The 15,745-nt window shown below is 42.7% G+C and overlaps 1 protein-coding gene across 2 annotated transcripts; it reads right to left on the reverse strand.

The window, feature by feature from the left end:
• Window positions 1-5,801: 5,801 nt before the first annotated feature.
• TBX22 (T-box transcription factor 22) lies at window positions 5,802-15,392 on the reverse strand. Of its 2 annotated transcripts, none has more exons than XM_059732754.1 (8): window positions 14,918-15,392; window positions 14,041-14,155; window positions 12,584-12,685; window positions 12,120-12,294; window positions 11,829-11,993; window positions 10,925-10,989; window positions 10,550-10,635; window positions 5,802-6,748 (listed from the first exon to the last, which is right to left on the reverse strand). In XM_059732754.1, exons 1-8 carry the CDS (start codon window positions 15,072-15,074, stop codon window positions 6,138-6,140), a joined length of 1,476 nt encoding a protein of 491 aa, XP_059588737.1. In that variant the 5' UTR covers window positions 15,075-15,392; the 3' UTR covers window positions 5,802-6,137. The 2 variants fall into 2 exon arrangements, with proteins under 2 accessions (XP_059588737.1, XP_014462651.1); XM_014607165.3 differs by having other exon boundaries at window positions 14,041-14,194; window positions 14,918-15,391.
• Between the last annotated feature and the right edge of the window lie 353 nt (window positions 15,393-15,745).

Below are 15,745 nucleotides of genomic sequence, written 5' to 3' on the forward strand. Positions count from 1 at the left end.
AGACAGAGTTGGTTACCCGAAAAGGGAGGTCCCAAGCTATGTATACATAAAACCAGTTCATCAGATGTCTAAGGTTTTAAAATATTTTCTTGTTTGAGCCAACCAACCAGCCTAGTATAAACTTCTGCCTCTGCTTGGGCCGTGATTCCAAGCCTCTTCAGCCACTTGTTAAATTTACAAACAAACCTCTTCATGCTTTTTCCCCTGCTCCTGTTCATGCCTTGGCGACCTCACTGGCCTCTATCAAATTAGGTCTACAGTTATGGAACTGGGAGGCTGAAAGCACTATCTGCTCTGCCTGATCTTACTGGTCCCATGCATTCTGCTGTCTGTCTGTCTGTATCTGCTGTTTTATATTTGGATTGTAAGCACTTTGAGGCATCTTTTTTGTTCAATATTTGTACAGCACAAAGCACAATAAAGCCCTAATTTGTGGGTGAAATGATTTTCCAACACAAATTACAGTGATTTAAATTTCATATTAGGACTTATTTAGTAGTCAAAAATTATGTTTCTTTTAAAAGGTGAAGTAATACCAATTTTGGATTGTTTTATAAATTTAATTCAGAAAATTTGAATTTAATTATGGATTTAATTTAGAAAAATTAAATAATAGTACATTTCCCCCCATTAAAATGTACGAAGGGCTTCTTTCTTTTCAGTGAAAAGTATTAATATTTATCGCTATACTCTTCAATATACATCATCCTCAAACAGATACTGATTTCAAAATAAAAAATGACTCTCATAAATAAAAGACACCAATACAAAAAAACTATTTGAAAATAACACAATTTAATGTGGTATGATTTGGCTGGTTTTGCAGCCATGTTTTTAAATAGTCAGTACATATTTCAGGTGCTTTACAAGTCAAAACCTGTGTATGTATATGTGTATATATACACATACTGTAAAACTAACAAGAAAGAACATGTAAATATTGCATATCCATCTGTTCTCAATAATGGATGTTTACATATTAATGTGCAGTACAAATTTGTAAACATGAACATTTGAAACTTTGGTAGGAAGTGATACTCACTTTTTTCTCTTTCTATGAGTTTATTGGAACAGCATGTCTGTAGTGGCCCAAACCACACATGTAAATAGTTTTAATACTGGATATGTTTCAAATATTCTATATACTTGTTTGTTCTGTTTTATATTGCCATCCAATCCAGGTTTGTTTACATTATTTTGATGCAAATTATATCATCTAATTACAGACCAAACCTCAGAAAATTAAATATATGCTAAGGCACTTATATCAAAGCAACTACCACCAATGATCAATCTATGCATTTGACTTCTTTTAAACTTCTCCAATAAACAGATTAAATTCCAGTGAAACCAACTGGCAAACTGCAGTCAGATTCAAAAACACAATTGTTATTTTGTCTCATTGAAAAGTAGGTTTCTAAACACAAATGTAGCATGTTCCAAAGTGGAGTACACACACATTGCGTCAGTATTTTCAGCTTAATTTTCTGAGTACTGTAAATGTGAACATAAGTCTACTTCTCTTATGTAAGTTGATTAATTGTTGAAATTACTGAACAAGTTTAAGCTTTGTAGAAACTGAAAGATTTTCTCTCCTTTCTTATTTAAAAATAGTAACCAACTGAATTACAGTGTGCAAAATTTGGAAATATGTATGCATTTTATAGACATACGATCTTTCATTTTTCTCCCTTGCATATTTTAACAAAGTAATGTGAGTCATTGATTAATCTGGGTACAGCTTATCTATCCTAAACAAACCTACACATACCTCTTTAAAAGCTTCTAACAAAAATCTCATAATGACTATTACGAAGGCACTTCCTCTTATACTCTGTAAAAGTGCCAAAATTTAGAAGCCTTCTCATCTCCACAATGTGTCTAGTTGTACGAAGTGCACTTGCGATTCTAGTTTTCTGAACTTCGTGAGCTCCACAGATTGGGAAATGTGACCCAGTCCTCTAATGGTTCATAGAGTGACTCAAATCACATCCTTTTCCCATGGTTATTCTGTACATGGTGTAAGCCCATTATCTGCAGTATCAATGAACTTCACTAGCCACCACAAAACGGTGACAGAATTCCAAAACTGGTTATTATCATAAACTGGCCAAAGAAACATTATGGAACTAGGGAAAAAATGGAATGCAAATAAAATTGCTTTGGAGCTATTCAGTAAAATGGGAATGTTAAGTTATATTTTCTAAAACCAACGGGTTTGGTTTTCCTCTTGCCTACACCACTATAAATCAAAAGTATTTTCACTCATGCTAACAGTGTAGAACTGTTGTTGAAGGGAGAAGAAAACCAAACCTAAAATGGTTAACCAAACTTTGGCCACCAGGGCAGAAATACCCAGCTACAGTTCTGAAGTACTGATAACTCCTAGGTTTAAAGAAAACCTCTCAGCCTTCACAACACCTGAAGTGTGAGGGTCAGAATATGAATTTCCCCAGGTTCTGTCACTGTAATATAGCAAAGGATTTCATCCTCTTTCTGTATTGTCCTGATTAATCATTAGACCATGTGAAGAGCTAAGTTTTGCAGATATGCATCTAATGTTTTAGTGTAACAGTGGCAAGAGCATAACTATATTTAGAATAACATAGCAGGGATATAATTTCTATTTTATGTAGATTTTAATTATTTCAACAGGTGCTCTCAGTCACAGAACTCTGAAACTCACTTTGTCTGTAATATGTATAAAGTGCATAATATTCTCTAGACACTTCCATTCAGTGTTGCTTCCTTTTTGGATAAGGCTGTTCTGGTTATATAAGTTCCTTGCACTAAGGCTTAATGACCTAGCAACATTCAACCCCACTCACTGAAGTCAATGGACTAATTGCCATTCTTCCCAATGAAAGTCAGATCAGACTTTCTACAGACGGCACCAGCTCCACAGCAAGTAGACTGCACAGAATGTTCCACTCCCCGTTATGAGGTCTTGTGACTCTAAATAGGTATGAGTCTGCTACCATTTAAGCTACTAGTAGAATTCAATATTATTTACCTTTAAATGAGTAATGGACAGAGAACTTCTATAAAAAAGATGTTTTACAGATATGAACTAATAATGTGGATTTCATTAATATGATCCATTTGCTTTACAGTTAAGTTCTTGATTTATGACATTATAAAATTAGGAGATTAAAGATAGGGAGATAACAAATAGTGAAGGTAAAATAAATTCATATAATTTATATTCTAAAATCTCACATTTATATTACCTGCCTTTCCATAAAGCATATTATTATCCTTTATGCATCTAATACATCTACATTTTCCATTAAATTTGGACACTCGAGGGAAATTAAGTGGAGTCCAGCATTTGCAATTAAAAATAGAATTTAGCTTTTTGAACTGAATATTGCTCTGTAGGCTGAACTCTATATGCTGTCTCACTGAAGCTACTCTAAGTAAATCAGGGAGAAGGATTTGGTTCATACTTGAAGCTGCCAGCCTGTAATATATATTTCAATTTATTGGAAGTATGTGACAAACACCAAAAGTTTGTCAGCAATTTCACAATCACATAAAGCTAAAAATTAAAGTTGCATAAAAACAGTAAAAAATGCTCAGCAAATATTCATTAAAAATCATTTGAGCCCAAGGTGTCTGCATTCCTTATTGGCTCTCTATGAATAATTACATGATTGAGTTTCCTGGCATGCTCAAGAAACACAAATGTGAAGCTTGTCCGCTCAAGCATTTGCAGAAACTTCACTTTAAATGGGTTTTCTGTGAATATTCCCACCAGGACCCTGAATTTAGCACATCTAATCAAAAAAAGATCATCATGTGACTTACATGAACTAACAATAACTAAACAATATTACTCAAATGTTAAGTTTCTCATTTCAAATTGCCATAGCGTAAACAAAAGCATGGAGAAAAAAAATCAAATAATAAAAACAGCTGAGAAAATCACAGTCTGTTTTGAAAATGTCCTGTGAATGGAAAAAGAAGTGGATTTTGGCAAATAATGTATTTACTCAGGTTAAGGAGATAAAAATAATATGTTGCTTGATTAAAAGTAAAGTGATAGTATTACGTACAGTCTTCCATGCTGAAAATGTCTAGCTGAGATTTTCAGTTAGATCTTTTAAGTGGAGAAATACTGGCTTTGTTTAGATTATGATGTCCTATGCAGTATGATTGTAATGCTTTATTTAATCACAACTGTTTTTTGTGAAATGTAGGTTTTACCTTTTACATTTTGCATAAAGAAATAACTGACTTGGAAGAGACTTCCCTCTCCTGCAAGAATATGTTCAAGATTACAGGCCAATTCTTTTCTCCCTTTACTTGCAAGCCATCTTCATGAGGCAAGTTTCTGAATTTTGTTACACCAGTGTTTAGAATTGGGCCCTGTTTCTTCAGCAGAATTACTCACATGAATTAGGCAGCCTATTGTGGCTGGCAAGGGATTAGTAAAACACCTCATTATAAATATTTTCTGTGTGCAGTGTCTCACCTTAATAAAAATAACTAGTGTCATTGCTAATAAAACATTAAAAAGCAGGTGTCCTTTTTTAATAATCTGACACACTGTTTTAATGAAAAGGTAGAATTAATACATGCCCTGTGCATTTACTTGTTATTGACGTGAATAGGATGTGAGTGAAGAGGTCAAACCCAGTAAACTCAGGAAATCAATAACTATTTCAGATAAACTGTGTTTATTTAAACAGCTTTTGACATTATTTGTTTTGTTCTATTTGTGAATGAAATTAGAAATAGAATTTGGCTGATTTTTTAACATCCTTGTATCCATTTTTAATTCCAAAGCAATGTCATTTTTATGTTTGTAAAGTTATTATTCTTTCTCTCACCCTTTCTTAATGCCATGATTTGGTCAATCCCTATCAGTTATTTTCTACATATATAAAATTCACCATATATCAAGTTTTCAAACTGACTTCAGATAGGGACTGATCATTGATCAAATAAAGAACAAAATCATTCCTCCTATTTCAGAATCTTGTTAGTGTTATATTGTGAGTTTGCAAGCCAAAGGTGATGTTCATGGAAAATAAGCCTATCCATGGGTTATAATAATCAATAATGCATATTTTGGAAGAGATTTAATACCTCCTACTTTGAAGTTTGTCACTTTTAGGGAGCAATATGAGATGTTCTGTCTCCATGGATATCTCATGTGCCTACTGTAGAGTTTCTTGCCTTTTCAAAGCGTTTGGTACTGGCCACTTTCAAACAGTATACTGATCTAGGGGACAGGAGGTCTTCATCCAGTGTGGCAACCATTACACTCTGACATGCTCTTAACACAGAGGAATAGACCCAGCAGTTGCTTCAGTGGAGACATTTCACCTCACACTTCCTACAAATCTAAGCTCTGCTTCCTGACCTCTTACAAAAGACCAGGCAGCCAAGGTGAAGAAAGGCATGGCCCATCCTCCCCTCCATGCCCATTTTGGTATAGGCACAGGTAGAAGAAGGCTCTTCATGACCTCATGTCAGCAGACTCCCTTTTCCAATCTCTGATCTAACATTTGGTCTTTATCTTTCTTTCCTTCAGCGTAAATCTTGTAACCAAACCCTGCTAATCTGAATCATTCAGGCCCTGAATCAGGAAAGCACTTGCTTAGCTTTAAATAGGATGCATTAAGGTGAATGCCTTAAGAATATGTTCAAACACTTCGTCTAATATGGATGGCTTGCTAAAAGCCTCGTGTAATCCAATTAAAATCCATTAAATGAGTCAGGCAAGCAGAAATTGGCCCTTTTCTTCAAGGTAAATGAAAGAGAGTTTGAAGAAGACTTTCATGAAAATAATATTTGAAAAACTATATATTTATTCAGTCCTACTTTAGAGTGCAAATATTAAGAAAATGAATGTACAGTTTGCTCCTATCCTACATTACATAAATTATTCTCATGGAAAGTTGTCACTGTTGCTGGTTATCTCATTGTCATCCACATTCAGAACATTATCTCATTGTCATCCACATTCAGAACATTATGACACATTTGTGTATGAAAAGTTCGATCTCTAGACAGGTCACTCCTGAATTGTGAAGCACTTTATATTCAATAATCAGCAAACCTTTGAGTATGAATGAAGAAAAGATGTGCTACCAGGTCTTTGTGTTAGAAATGATTATATAGTCCCATTAAAGGCAATGGTTAATTGTTGAGTGCCAGTTGGAGTGATTACATCTGCCATCTCTAAAAGAGGTTGGAATGCTATCATTCACTTTGAAATGGCTGGCCGTATTCATCAGTCTAGATGGCATAGAAAAGTTATAACCATACAAGCCATATGGTGGATGTAAAGAACAATTAAGTGCTTCCCGGGCAATGGGACTTGATGGGAAAATGTTTCCAGGTGCATGTAATCCATACAACATTTGACTGGCAGAATTGGGTACTTGTAGACATTGCCCACTCAAGTCTTCAGATTTACCATTTTTCAGATTTGTTATGCCAAGGGAAGATAACATGGGCATATCCACCATGAAGTGGGGTATGATGTGTGGATTGGTGCCTCCCAGTTTTTCCTGGCTTGGAAATAGAAGTGACTGTTGTCTCAAAAGGCTTGAAGGACAAATCTTGTAGTAAAGAGGCAAGTTGAGATTGTGTAGGTAGGTTTCAGGGCACGACATTCCAATGTTGCTTGCAGACAGGTGAAATGTGGGAGGTGAGCAAGATGGAGAAAGCAAGGAGTTCAGAGGTGATGGTGTCCCACCGCTGGAGGTGACAGGGGAAGAACCAGAGCTCCCACCTAGAAATAAAAGCAAAAAAGTCATCAAAATTATGTTGTTGGATGGTTATGAATAAGAAACTAGGGTGAAAACCAGACCCCCTCCCCTCAAGCTATCCTTCTATTATTTTTCATTCGAATACATGTTGATGTCAAAAGGAGCTCTGCACGCATGGCATGATATGCCAATAAAGAAATCATATTTGTTGTTGTTTTGTTGTGGCCCTAGCTCAGCAATGTAATTATATATATGTGAGTAATCCCATTAATGTAACTGGTACTATTCATATTCTTAAAGTTACACACAACTTAAAACACTTACTACCTTCATATACAATTGATTACCTTGTCCTGGTTATAAAGGCAGTGTAATATTTTAGCTGTTCTGTTTCCTTGTGACTTCAAGATATTTCCCTTGCATATTTAAATGAGAATGTCTGTCTTTTATTCAGTATTCATGTATAATTTGCCTATCTTCACAGGAATATATTCACTTTATTTAGCTTTCCACACAGCTTGAAAAATATTAAAAATATACTTGAATTCAATCAGTCTCTCCCAAACAGCTTTACATTTTACTTTTCAATTTGCTATCTGTTTTTTTTTTTAAATCAATGAATAAGTACTTTCCTAACTGTACTAGAAATACATTCAAAATGTATGATTGTTATTAAAAATGTTGCAATACAGCTTATTTTATATGTTCAAGTTCTTAACATATTACTAATGTGTAACACCAACATTCAGCATGCATTTTCTGCCCCTGCTAAGTAACATCAAGAGTAAAAACTAAGAAGTGCTGGTTGCCCTGAGAGTGGAATGTACCAGAGGGATGTCCATTCCTGTTACTAAACTGACACTTTTTGCCAATCTTACTCCTTTTAAGAGTCCTATTCTTCCTTTATGGATACTTTAGCAGAGTTCTGTATCAAAAATTGATGGACTGAGTGTGTCTCTTTTAGTTTATTTATATGCTGTGTGGCTATCTTAGGAAGGAAAAAAATTGTGATTTTGGGCTACATTTTACCAAATTTGTAAAATGGTTGTGATGTGTTTAGGATTTCTTCTACATTCACATGATAATACAGGGAAATATACTCTTAGCATTAGCTAATCAGGCTTTGTGTGTAATGTTCCATATGGAATTCTTTATATAATTATATCTGTCAGTATATCAAAGGTGTCCATACTACAAAGGTATAAGAAACAATGCAATGTAGAAACTAATCTGTTCTTAAAATTACTGAGTATCATCTTGCACCACAGGTGCTTGTTTGTAGAAATACTGAAGATTGATATTTAGCACATTAATGGTGTCATCCTTTCCCCACAGATATCAATTGCTGTTTTAATATTGACTTAATTAGGAGCAGAAGCAGGGCAGCAGGGCAGGGATCTATCCTTCTCTGGATATGCATGTTCCTAATTGCCATTGCTATTAAAGGGCTTTGGGGTCATGTTAAGTGATGCAAGCCCATATGTGTGAAGCCAAAGTTATTTATCTAAATTTTCACAAGTAGATCCTATGCCACTAGCTAAAGGGCAGTACATAGAATATTTGTTTTCCATTTTAAAATGTCCCTAATATTGTATATTGTAAGATTCCCAATATAGCTCTGGGTTTGTTCCCTTATTTGTCTTGTAAAATGAGTAATTTTAAAAAATTAGAAAATGAAGAAAATATTTTTGTATTTAATTTGGTATCAAAACCAGCAAGTGCATAGCACAGTCTTTTTTAAAACTATCCATAATATTAATAATATATTTTAATTTGCCTTCAGGTTCTCTGAGCCTATAATTTATGGTTCCCAGCTTTTCTCCATAGTCATGAGGTCTAGAAATTTACTTTTATGAAATGAAAGCTGAGATTCTTACATGAGTCCAGGAAACTGGGCTTTATAAGAAACACTAGTGGGATAAACTAGCAAACAAAATAAAGTGTGCTAGCAATCTTGTGATCAGGCAGAAGGCAGCGTAGAGCTGCATATTCCAGACTAACTAAATCAGAGATTCATAAATTTTCAAAAGCCTGAACTCACCTCATCAGATGCTTATGAAAGCTTATGCATCTCTGGTTTAGTTAGTCTATAATATGTAACTCTATTATGTCTTCTTCCTGACTTCAGACTAACACAGCTAACTAACTACCTCTCTTTAATCCTGTGATCACTGTGTGATAAACCACATTCATTATCCAACTTTGATCATCATGGCTTCACTCTGCCCAGTAAGACATCTCCTCTGGGACTTGTCAACTTCCAAATAGGTTTGAACAGTTATCTTTTGTATACGGCACTAGTAGCCATCTTAAATCCAAACTAAAAACAATTTCATACCAACATTAAATTTATGTTTATGTGCATAGGCCTTTATGCCTATGCATCTTGTGTTTTTGATCTTATAAAATAAGAAATAGTTCCATTTTCAGAGAAGCTGGGGTGTGTATGCCACAAGAGAAAAGCCTACATTTTTTCATAATGTAAAAGATTCCATTACGTTGGCAATCATAGCTTTAAAAAGGAATTTTCCGATGTAAGATTCCCAGTTTTTCATCCAGCACTATGAGTAATTTTTCAAGCAATGCTTCCAATAGATATTTTTGTTCGAATATGAAAGTGGAGATCCAAATAAACATTTTTTCAGTGGAAATACTATTTGTTTTAAAAGTAAAAATAATTTTTATTTGAAAAGCCTTGCAACACCTACTTAAAACTTTGCAGCAGTTAAATGCATCATGATTATTACTTTCTAAGTACTCTCATTCCTTCTACTATTTAAATACTTGATTTTTTAAGGAAAAAGGCAGGCAAGCTTATAGAAAATCTGACTATATATCATTACTTTTATCTTATTTATAGAAAATTCTTTAGGGTGGTAAAAAATATTCATTTAACAAAGTAACAGTATTACAAGGTAAAAATCTTATTATGTATGTTCCCCAAAATACCTGAACAGATATTTTTCCATACACATTGGAAGGTCCTATTTAACTACTATCAATTTTTGCTGTGTGGTATTAATGTACATTAAAGCATTATTAAAATATCAATAGGGAAAATTTTAATATGCCTTAAATTGACTTAAGCAGGTGGTTTTCTTACAAAAGGTATGTAGAACTAGATCCAGGGAATGTTGTATGTGGTTTGCACTACTGGAAGTGCATAGGCAACTCTGAAAGCACATTACTTACAACTGAAAAAACTCACAGTCTTTATCTTTTAAACTAAGAATCCAAACTTCCCACTGTACAGAGTGGTGCTCAGGATGTCCTGTACCAGCAAGGACAGTTTCTATTATGGCTAAGCTCTGTCCTTGAAAAGGTCCTACCATCAGCCATCAACGGTTCAAAAATGGGACATTAACTCAAGCATGTTAAATGGTTATATTATCTGTCTGAGAGAAACAAGGGCTGACGATCCTTCAGTGAGCCCCAGGTGGGTGGACTTTTGCACCTACGTGAAGCCTCATGGAAACAGTACTACAGTGTCCCGTGGAGAGCTCATTGCAGTTCTCATATATTTTTATTTATTCTTCTATATCATCTGACTGTAAAATACTAAACAGTTAATGTAAAAGTATTGTCTAGCTCAAAGAAAAAACCCACTAGGTATTTGTTATTCAACATATACATCGATGAGAGGCTAAAATCTCTATTTAGTCATTGAGTCTGAATTAGAATCCCTCTGTCATGCAGCCATCTCCCACGCTGGGATTCATGCAAATGTTGCATTCTCTCATGCATGCACAGTGCTCAGAAGAGTTCTGCGTTATGCTTATGGGTTTGCTTACTCTTTATTGGCTATTTGAAGATTCAGAACTCACCCTGGCTTTCTGCACCAAAAGTCTTAAAATCCAGAGTAAGTGGTGGTCTCCATGGATATGTTTCCAAAAGTCCATCCAACACACCCCTATAAAGTAAACCTTAGAAATCAGTGACTTGATGGAAACAGCTATTGTGCAGAATTGCATCTATGGATATTTTGTCTTATTACTTTACTAGACAGCGTTCAGTAAAATATTCTCTGTAATCTGTCTTGCAGTCTTCTCATTTTTTCTTTATATGCCAAGAGTTAACAAAGTTACTTCAGTCTAAAATTAAAACCATCTAACACTAAAAGGAATAAGAAATGGAGCCAGTATCATGTCTATACAAGTACAAGTAACTACAGATTGTGGCTGAGTTCTTGTAATATTTACCTGTTTCTTCCAGGGTCTCTGAATCCTTTAGCAAAGGGATTCCTGTCTATTTTCAGTTTTGTAATCTATGAATTGAAAAGTTACAAGATAAAGAATAACAGTAGTGAATGAGAAAAACTGTGTGCAAGCAGAATTAAAATTATAGAACAGACATATAATTGTCCCTTATTCTGCTGACTGTTATGGTGAATTATATTTAAGTTTAAATTTAAATCTGCTTTCCGGGATCACAAAAATAGTTCTGGTTGACTTCAGTGGAGATGGACAGCAAGATTTGCCCCGAACAGGCAGTTGTTTCTACTATAAATATCTACCTCTGTAAGTAGTTCAAAGCAACATGCTTTTATTAGTATTTACCTCAGTCATGCAAAGATGTTTTTCCCTTCTGTTGCTCTTATCTGGTACAGTTTTGTTTTGTTTTATTTTATTTATTTTATTTAATTTTTTGCAATCCTTTTTACTATAAAAGTTTGGGTATGCTGGGGATCATTTGCTGTGAAGGACCATCCAGGCCCCCTAGCTCCTTGGCACAACTGCAGGAGGCTGCAAGCCAGGCCCCAAAAGGTGAAGCCACCTGGCAGGGGTGGTTCAAGACACAACCCTTGTGGCAGTGAGCACCCAGTGACACTGCCCAGCTGCCCCTAACATGATTCAAATGTCTGGCATTGGAAGGCATGTCTAGCTTCATCCCAACTACAGGGTGGCTCCAATAAAAGGTTTCATGTGCTAAGAAACTCTTGCCTCTGGACCTTCAGGGCTACAGCATGACTCTCCCACAGATCTCCCTGGCAGGGAGAGGCAGTTAGCAGGTTAGTGTGAAGTCAGGCAGAGAAGAGCGGAGGTTGGCACCTTTAGTGCAGCACCAGCGCTCTCCCTGCCTCCTGGCCCCGGGGCCGGCTCTCACCTGCTGGTTCTGATAAGCCGTGACCGTGGTGAACTCGGTTTCCTTGAACGAGAAGGTTTTCACGCCTTCCGCCGGCAGGGACTGGATCTGCGACAGGTCGAAGCGGGCGTCCTGCACGATCACGTGCACGCGGGGCTTGTACTTGTGCATGGACTGCAGGATGATCTGCGGGGCAGCGGGGCGTGAGCCGAGCAGCGGGCCCGGCCGAGCCCGGCCCCGCTGCGCGCGGCGATGCGCTTCCCCGGCGCCCCCGAGCCCCGCCAGCCCCGGGGGGCCCGCGTCCACACCTACATGGCCCTTGTCGTCCATCTCGTTGTTGGTGAGCTTGACGCGGTCGAAGCTGATGACCTGCCGCATCCAGGTCTCCCCGGAGCACGGCGAGTCCGGGTGCACGTAGAGCCGCGGCGCGATGCACGAGTGGTCCGTGTTCCCGGCCACCATCCACTGCGAGCTGTGGTACACGTACCTGCCCGCGCAGGGAGCGCGAAACCTGCGGCTGCTTCTCCTCCAGCCGCCCTCCCCGCGGGGCTCCCGCCACCCCGACCCCAGCCCTGCGGCCGGGCTCAGGGTCGCGGCCCGGACGGCCCCGGCCGCTCTCCCTGCTGCGCCCGGGCTCCTGCCAGGACGCCCCTCCTTCCCGGCCCGCCCGGGGCAATGCCCCTCGGGGCACCCACCCTCCGTGGCTCCGTCTCCTGCCCCGCCGCGCCGCTCAGGTCTTGCCTGCCCGGCTGGACGCGGCTGGGCGCGGGCCCTACCTGTATCTCTTGGAGTCCACGGGCACCACGTCGATGGCGACGTAGTACTGCCTCCCCGGGTCCAGCCCCTTCACCTTCACGCGCACGGACGGGAACATCCTCCTGCGGGCACAGGCCCGGACTCTCCGTATCACAGGGGCAATGATTTGAAGAAGATCCCGGCTGGGAGCAGGCGGCCCCGCGCGGGGCGGAGCGGGGCCGGGGCGGCCGCCCGAGCCTGGAGCCCCTCGCGCGGGGCCACCCGCGGCCGCGACCGCAACTCGCCACGGGCCGAAGCAGAGTCCAGCGGAGCCTGGACGGGACCCGCGGGGCCGGCGGGCGTGGGGGGACGACAGGGAAAATCCCGCTGCATTTCAATGCGGGCTCGAGAGCGATCCGGGTCCCTGATTCTAGGTTAGAGCCTGAGCCCGGCGGTTCCCGACCTGGGCTTTCCCGGCGCGTCAGGCACCACCGGGCTGTCGCCGACCAAAGCTCCTGCCTTGAACTGAGCGAGCGAGTCTCTAATAAGAGGCCGCCCTGCCCTGTCTTCTCCTGTGTAACCATATCGGTTTGATCGATTCAGATATCGATATCTATCTATCTATCTATCTATCTATCTATCTATCTATCTATCTATCTATCTATCTATCTATCTATCTATCTATCTATCTATCTCGATATTATACTTGAATCGATTATAGATAAACAGACAGACAATATTTGCGTAAATGTGTGTGTATACCTGTTAACATCCAGCGTTTTATCGATCCAGATATTAACATCTATCTTTCTTTCTGTCTTTCGATAGATTATATATATAGAAAGAGAGAGCTACAGATATCAATATTAATATCGATATTACTAATACTTCAATCCATGATAGAATCTATCGATAGCTTATATATTTAAGAGCTATATACAAAAATATCAATATAAATATTACTAATACCCAAATCGGTGACAGATATATAGATAGATAACATTCGTGTCCATGTGTGTGTACCTGTGTGCATCCCGCGTGTTATTGATTCAGGTATTAATAATATCTATCAACTAGAGAGGAGGGGCAATAAGCTATAGATATAAATACAGATATAAATATATTGATATTACTAATACCTGAATCGCTGATAGATAGATAGATAGATAGATAGATAGATAGATAGATAGATAGATAGATATTAAGTGGGCACACCCGCACGCCAGGCCTGTACTGGTAATATCGAGTACACGCATTACCAATATCTGAATCGATTGCCTTTTTTAGTAAAACAAGCCCCCACGTCCCAAAGGTAAAATACAGGAGAGGGGTTTGAACGCGGGGGGCAGAGGCAGGGCCCTGCTTAGCCCCAGGAAGGTGCCGGGGCTGCGGCGCAGGAGGGCCGGAGGCCAGAGCAGTCCTTAGCGGGGGCGGCGGACACGAGCCGCGTGCGGGACCGTGGCGGGACCCGTCGCGCCCGGAGCTGCCGCCCGCCTACCTGCCCGCTTTCGTGATGATCATTTCGGTGCCGATCTCGTGGAATCGCTTCCAGAGCTCAGACCCCTGCAGCTCCACGTGGATGTCATCTTTCGCTTCGCGGCTTTCGGCGCAGGCTGGGAAAGAAGTCGACGTGTCTGCTTTAGGTCTCTTTTCTGCCGGGAACACAAAGCAGGAGCCTTTACACGGGTCCCCTCGGACAGGATGTCGCCAATGGGATAGGACAGAGCCCTGCTCCGGCCGGCTCTGCCCCGCCGCTCAGCCGGCGCCAGAGCCCCCTTACCCAGGGCAGCCCCTGCCTGGAAGCACCTGGGCATCGTAGCAGGGGCGCGGGGCTGGGCAAGGAGGGCTCAGGTGTATCATCACTCCTTAGTGCCGTGCCCCGACCTTGCCCCGCGCCTCAAAACGGAGATGGGAGGGCCAAAGCGGGGCCAAGAGGGCGGCGAGGGGCTCCCCGGGGAGCCAGGGGCAGAGCGGGCTTAGGCAGGTGCCCGGTGGACAGGGGCGGTGGCAGCCGGGAGGGGGGCACGGCCATGGCCTGGCTCAGCCTCCGCTCTCTGTCCATGGCCGGTCTCGTGGTCCCGGCTGCGCCGCTCAGCCCCGAGCACGGCTCCGGAGGAGGAATCGCGGGCTCCGGGGCAGCCGCTCGGCTTATCCCTTGCACTGGGGGCGGGCGGCGGGCGGCGGGGTCCCCGAAGTCTCTGCCACGGCGCAAGGTCCCGCCGTGGATGTCCCAGCCCGGAGCGCGGGACAGGCGCCGTGTGGACGCTCGCCCCGGGCCCCCGCAGCCCGTCCCGCGCCGGCGGGGCCGAGGTCCCGTTGCGGCGGGGCGGGCTGTGCCGCCGGCTCCGAGCACGGGGCCCGCGGGGGATACTGACCGGGCTCGTGGGTCCTCCCGCCGCCTGCCCCTTGCTCCTCCGCTGGCTCGGCGCGGCCCGGCTCCTTCTCCCCGCCGCAGTCCGGCAGCTTCCTCTTGGCGCCCTTCCCCACCAGCGCCTCCACGGAGAAGGCGTGAGCGCGGGAGCTGAGCGCCATCCCGCTCCCGGCCCCGCTCCCGGCCCAGCCTGTCGAAGCCGTGAGGAAATGCGCCCCCCAGTGCAGCCCTACCAGGGAGCTCAGCAAACGCCCTCCCGCCCCCCGCGCCTAAGCCCCCGCGCCCATGGGCCCCGCCCGCCGGGGCAGGCTGCGGAGCGGACACACGCGCCCCCCCGGCCGGGATGGGGCGGCGGCGGCGGCGTAGCCGGAGGCATGGAGCGAGCGCGGGCTGCGGCCGCCGCTGCTTGTTTGGGCGACTGGAGGGAGCCTCAAAACCTTGAGTGACATTTCATAGGGCCGGGGTAGAGGGGGGGGAGGGGAGGGGAGGGGACGGGAGGGGACGGGAGGGAGGGAGGGACGGAGGGGGCTGCGCCGCCCGGCTGCGTGGAGGAGTCCGTGTAGTGCGGGACAAGCCGCGGGCGGGGCCAGTCCCGTGCGGGCGGCACCCCCGGGCACTGCCCCCAGCCCAGCTCGGGGGCAGCCGCCAGGACTCGCGGCCGCTGCCCCGCTTTCCCCGGCCCCATCGAGCATCGCCCCGCCGGGCCGCACACCCTTCCTCTGCGGATCCTTGCGGACTGGCCCGCGTGACGCGATGCCGCCGGCCCCGTCCCGCCGGGACCCTACTGGAAAGCGACGGGAAAAGCGACGGGAAGGGCAATGCCGGCGCGTGG

Source organism: Alligator mississippiensis, chromosome 8, assembly GCF_030867095.1.
Source record: "Alligator mississippiensis isolate rAllMis1 chromosome 8, rAllMis1, whole genome shotgun sequence".
Classification (NCBI taxonomy): domain Eukaryota; kingdom Metazoa; phylum Chordata; order Crocodylia; family Alligatoridae; genus Alligator; species Alligator mississippiensis.

Coding starts and splice junctions, on each gene's coding strand:
- TBX22 (XM_014607165.3), bottom strand. CDS start 15,074: ATGGCGCTCAGCTCCCGCGCTCACGCCTTCTCCGTGGAGGCGCTGGTG. Junction 11,994..12,119: donor AGATGGACGACAAGGGCCAT/GTAGGTGTGGAC, acceptor GCTGCCCCGCAG/ATCATCCTGCAGTCCATGCA. Junction 6,749..10,549: donor TTTTGGTGCAGAAAGCCAGG/GTGAGTTCTGAA, acceptor TTTTATTTCTAG/GTGGGAGCTCTGGTTCTTCC.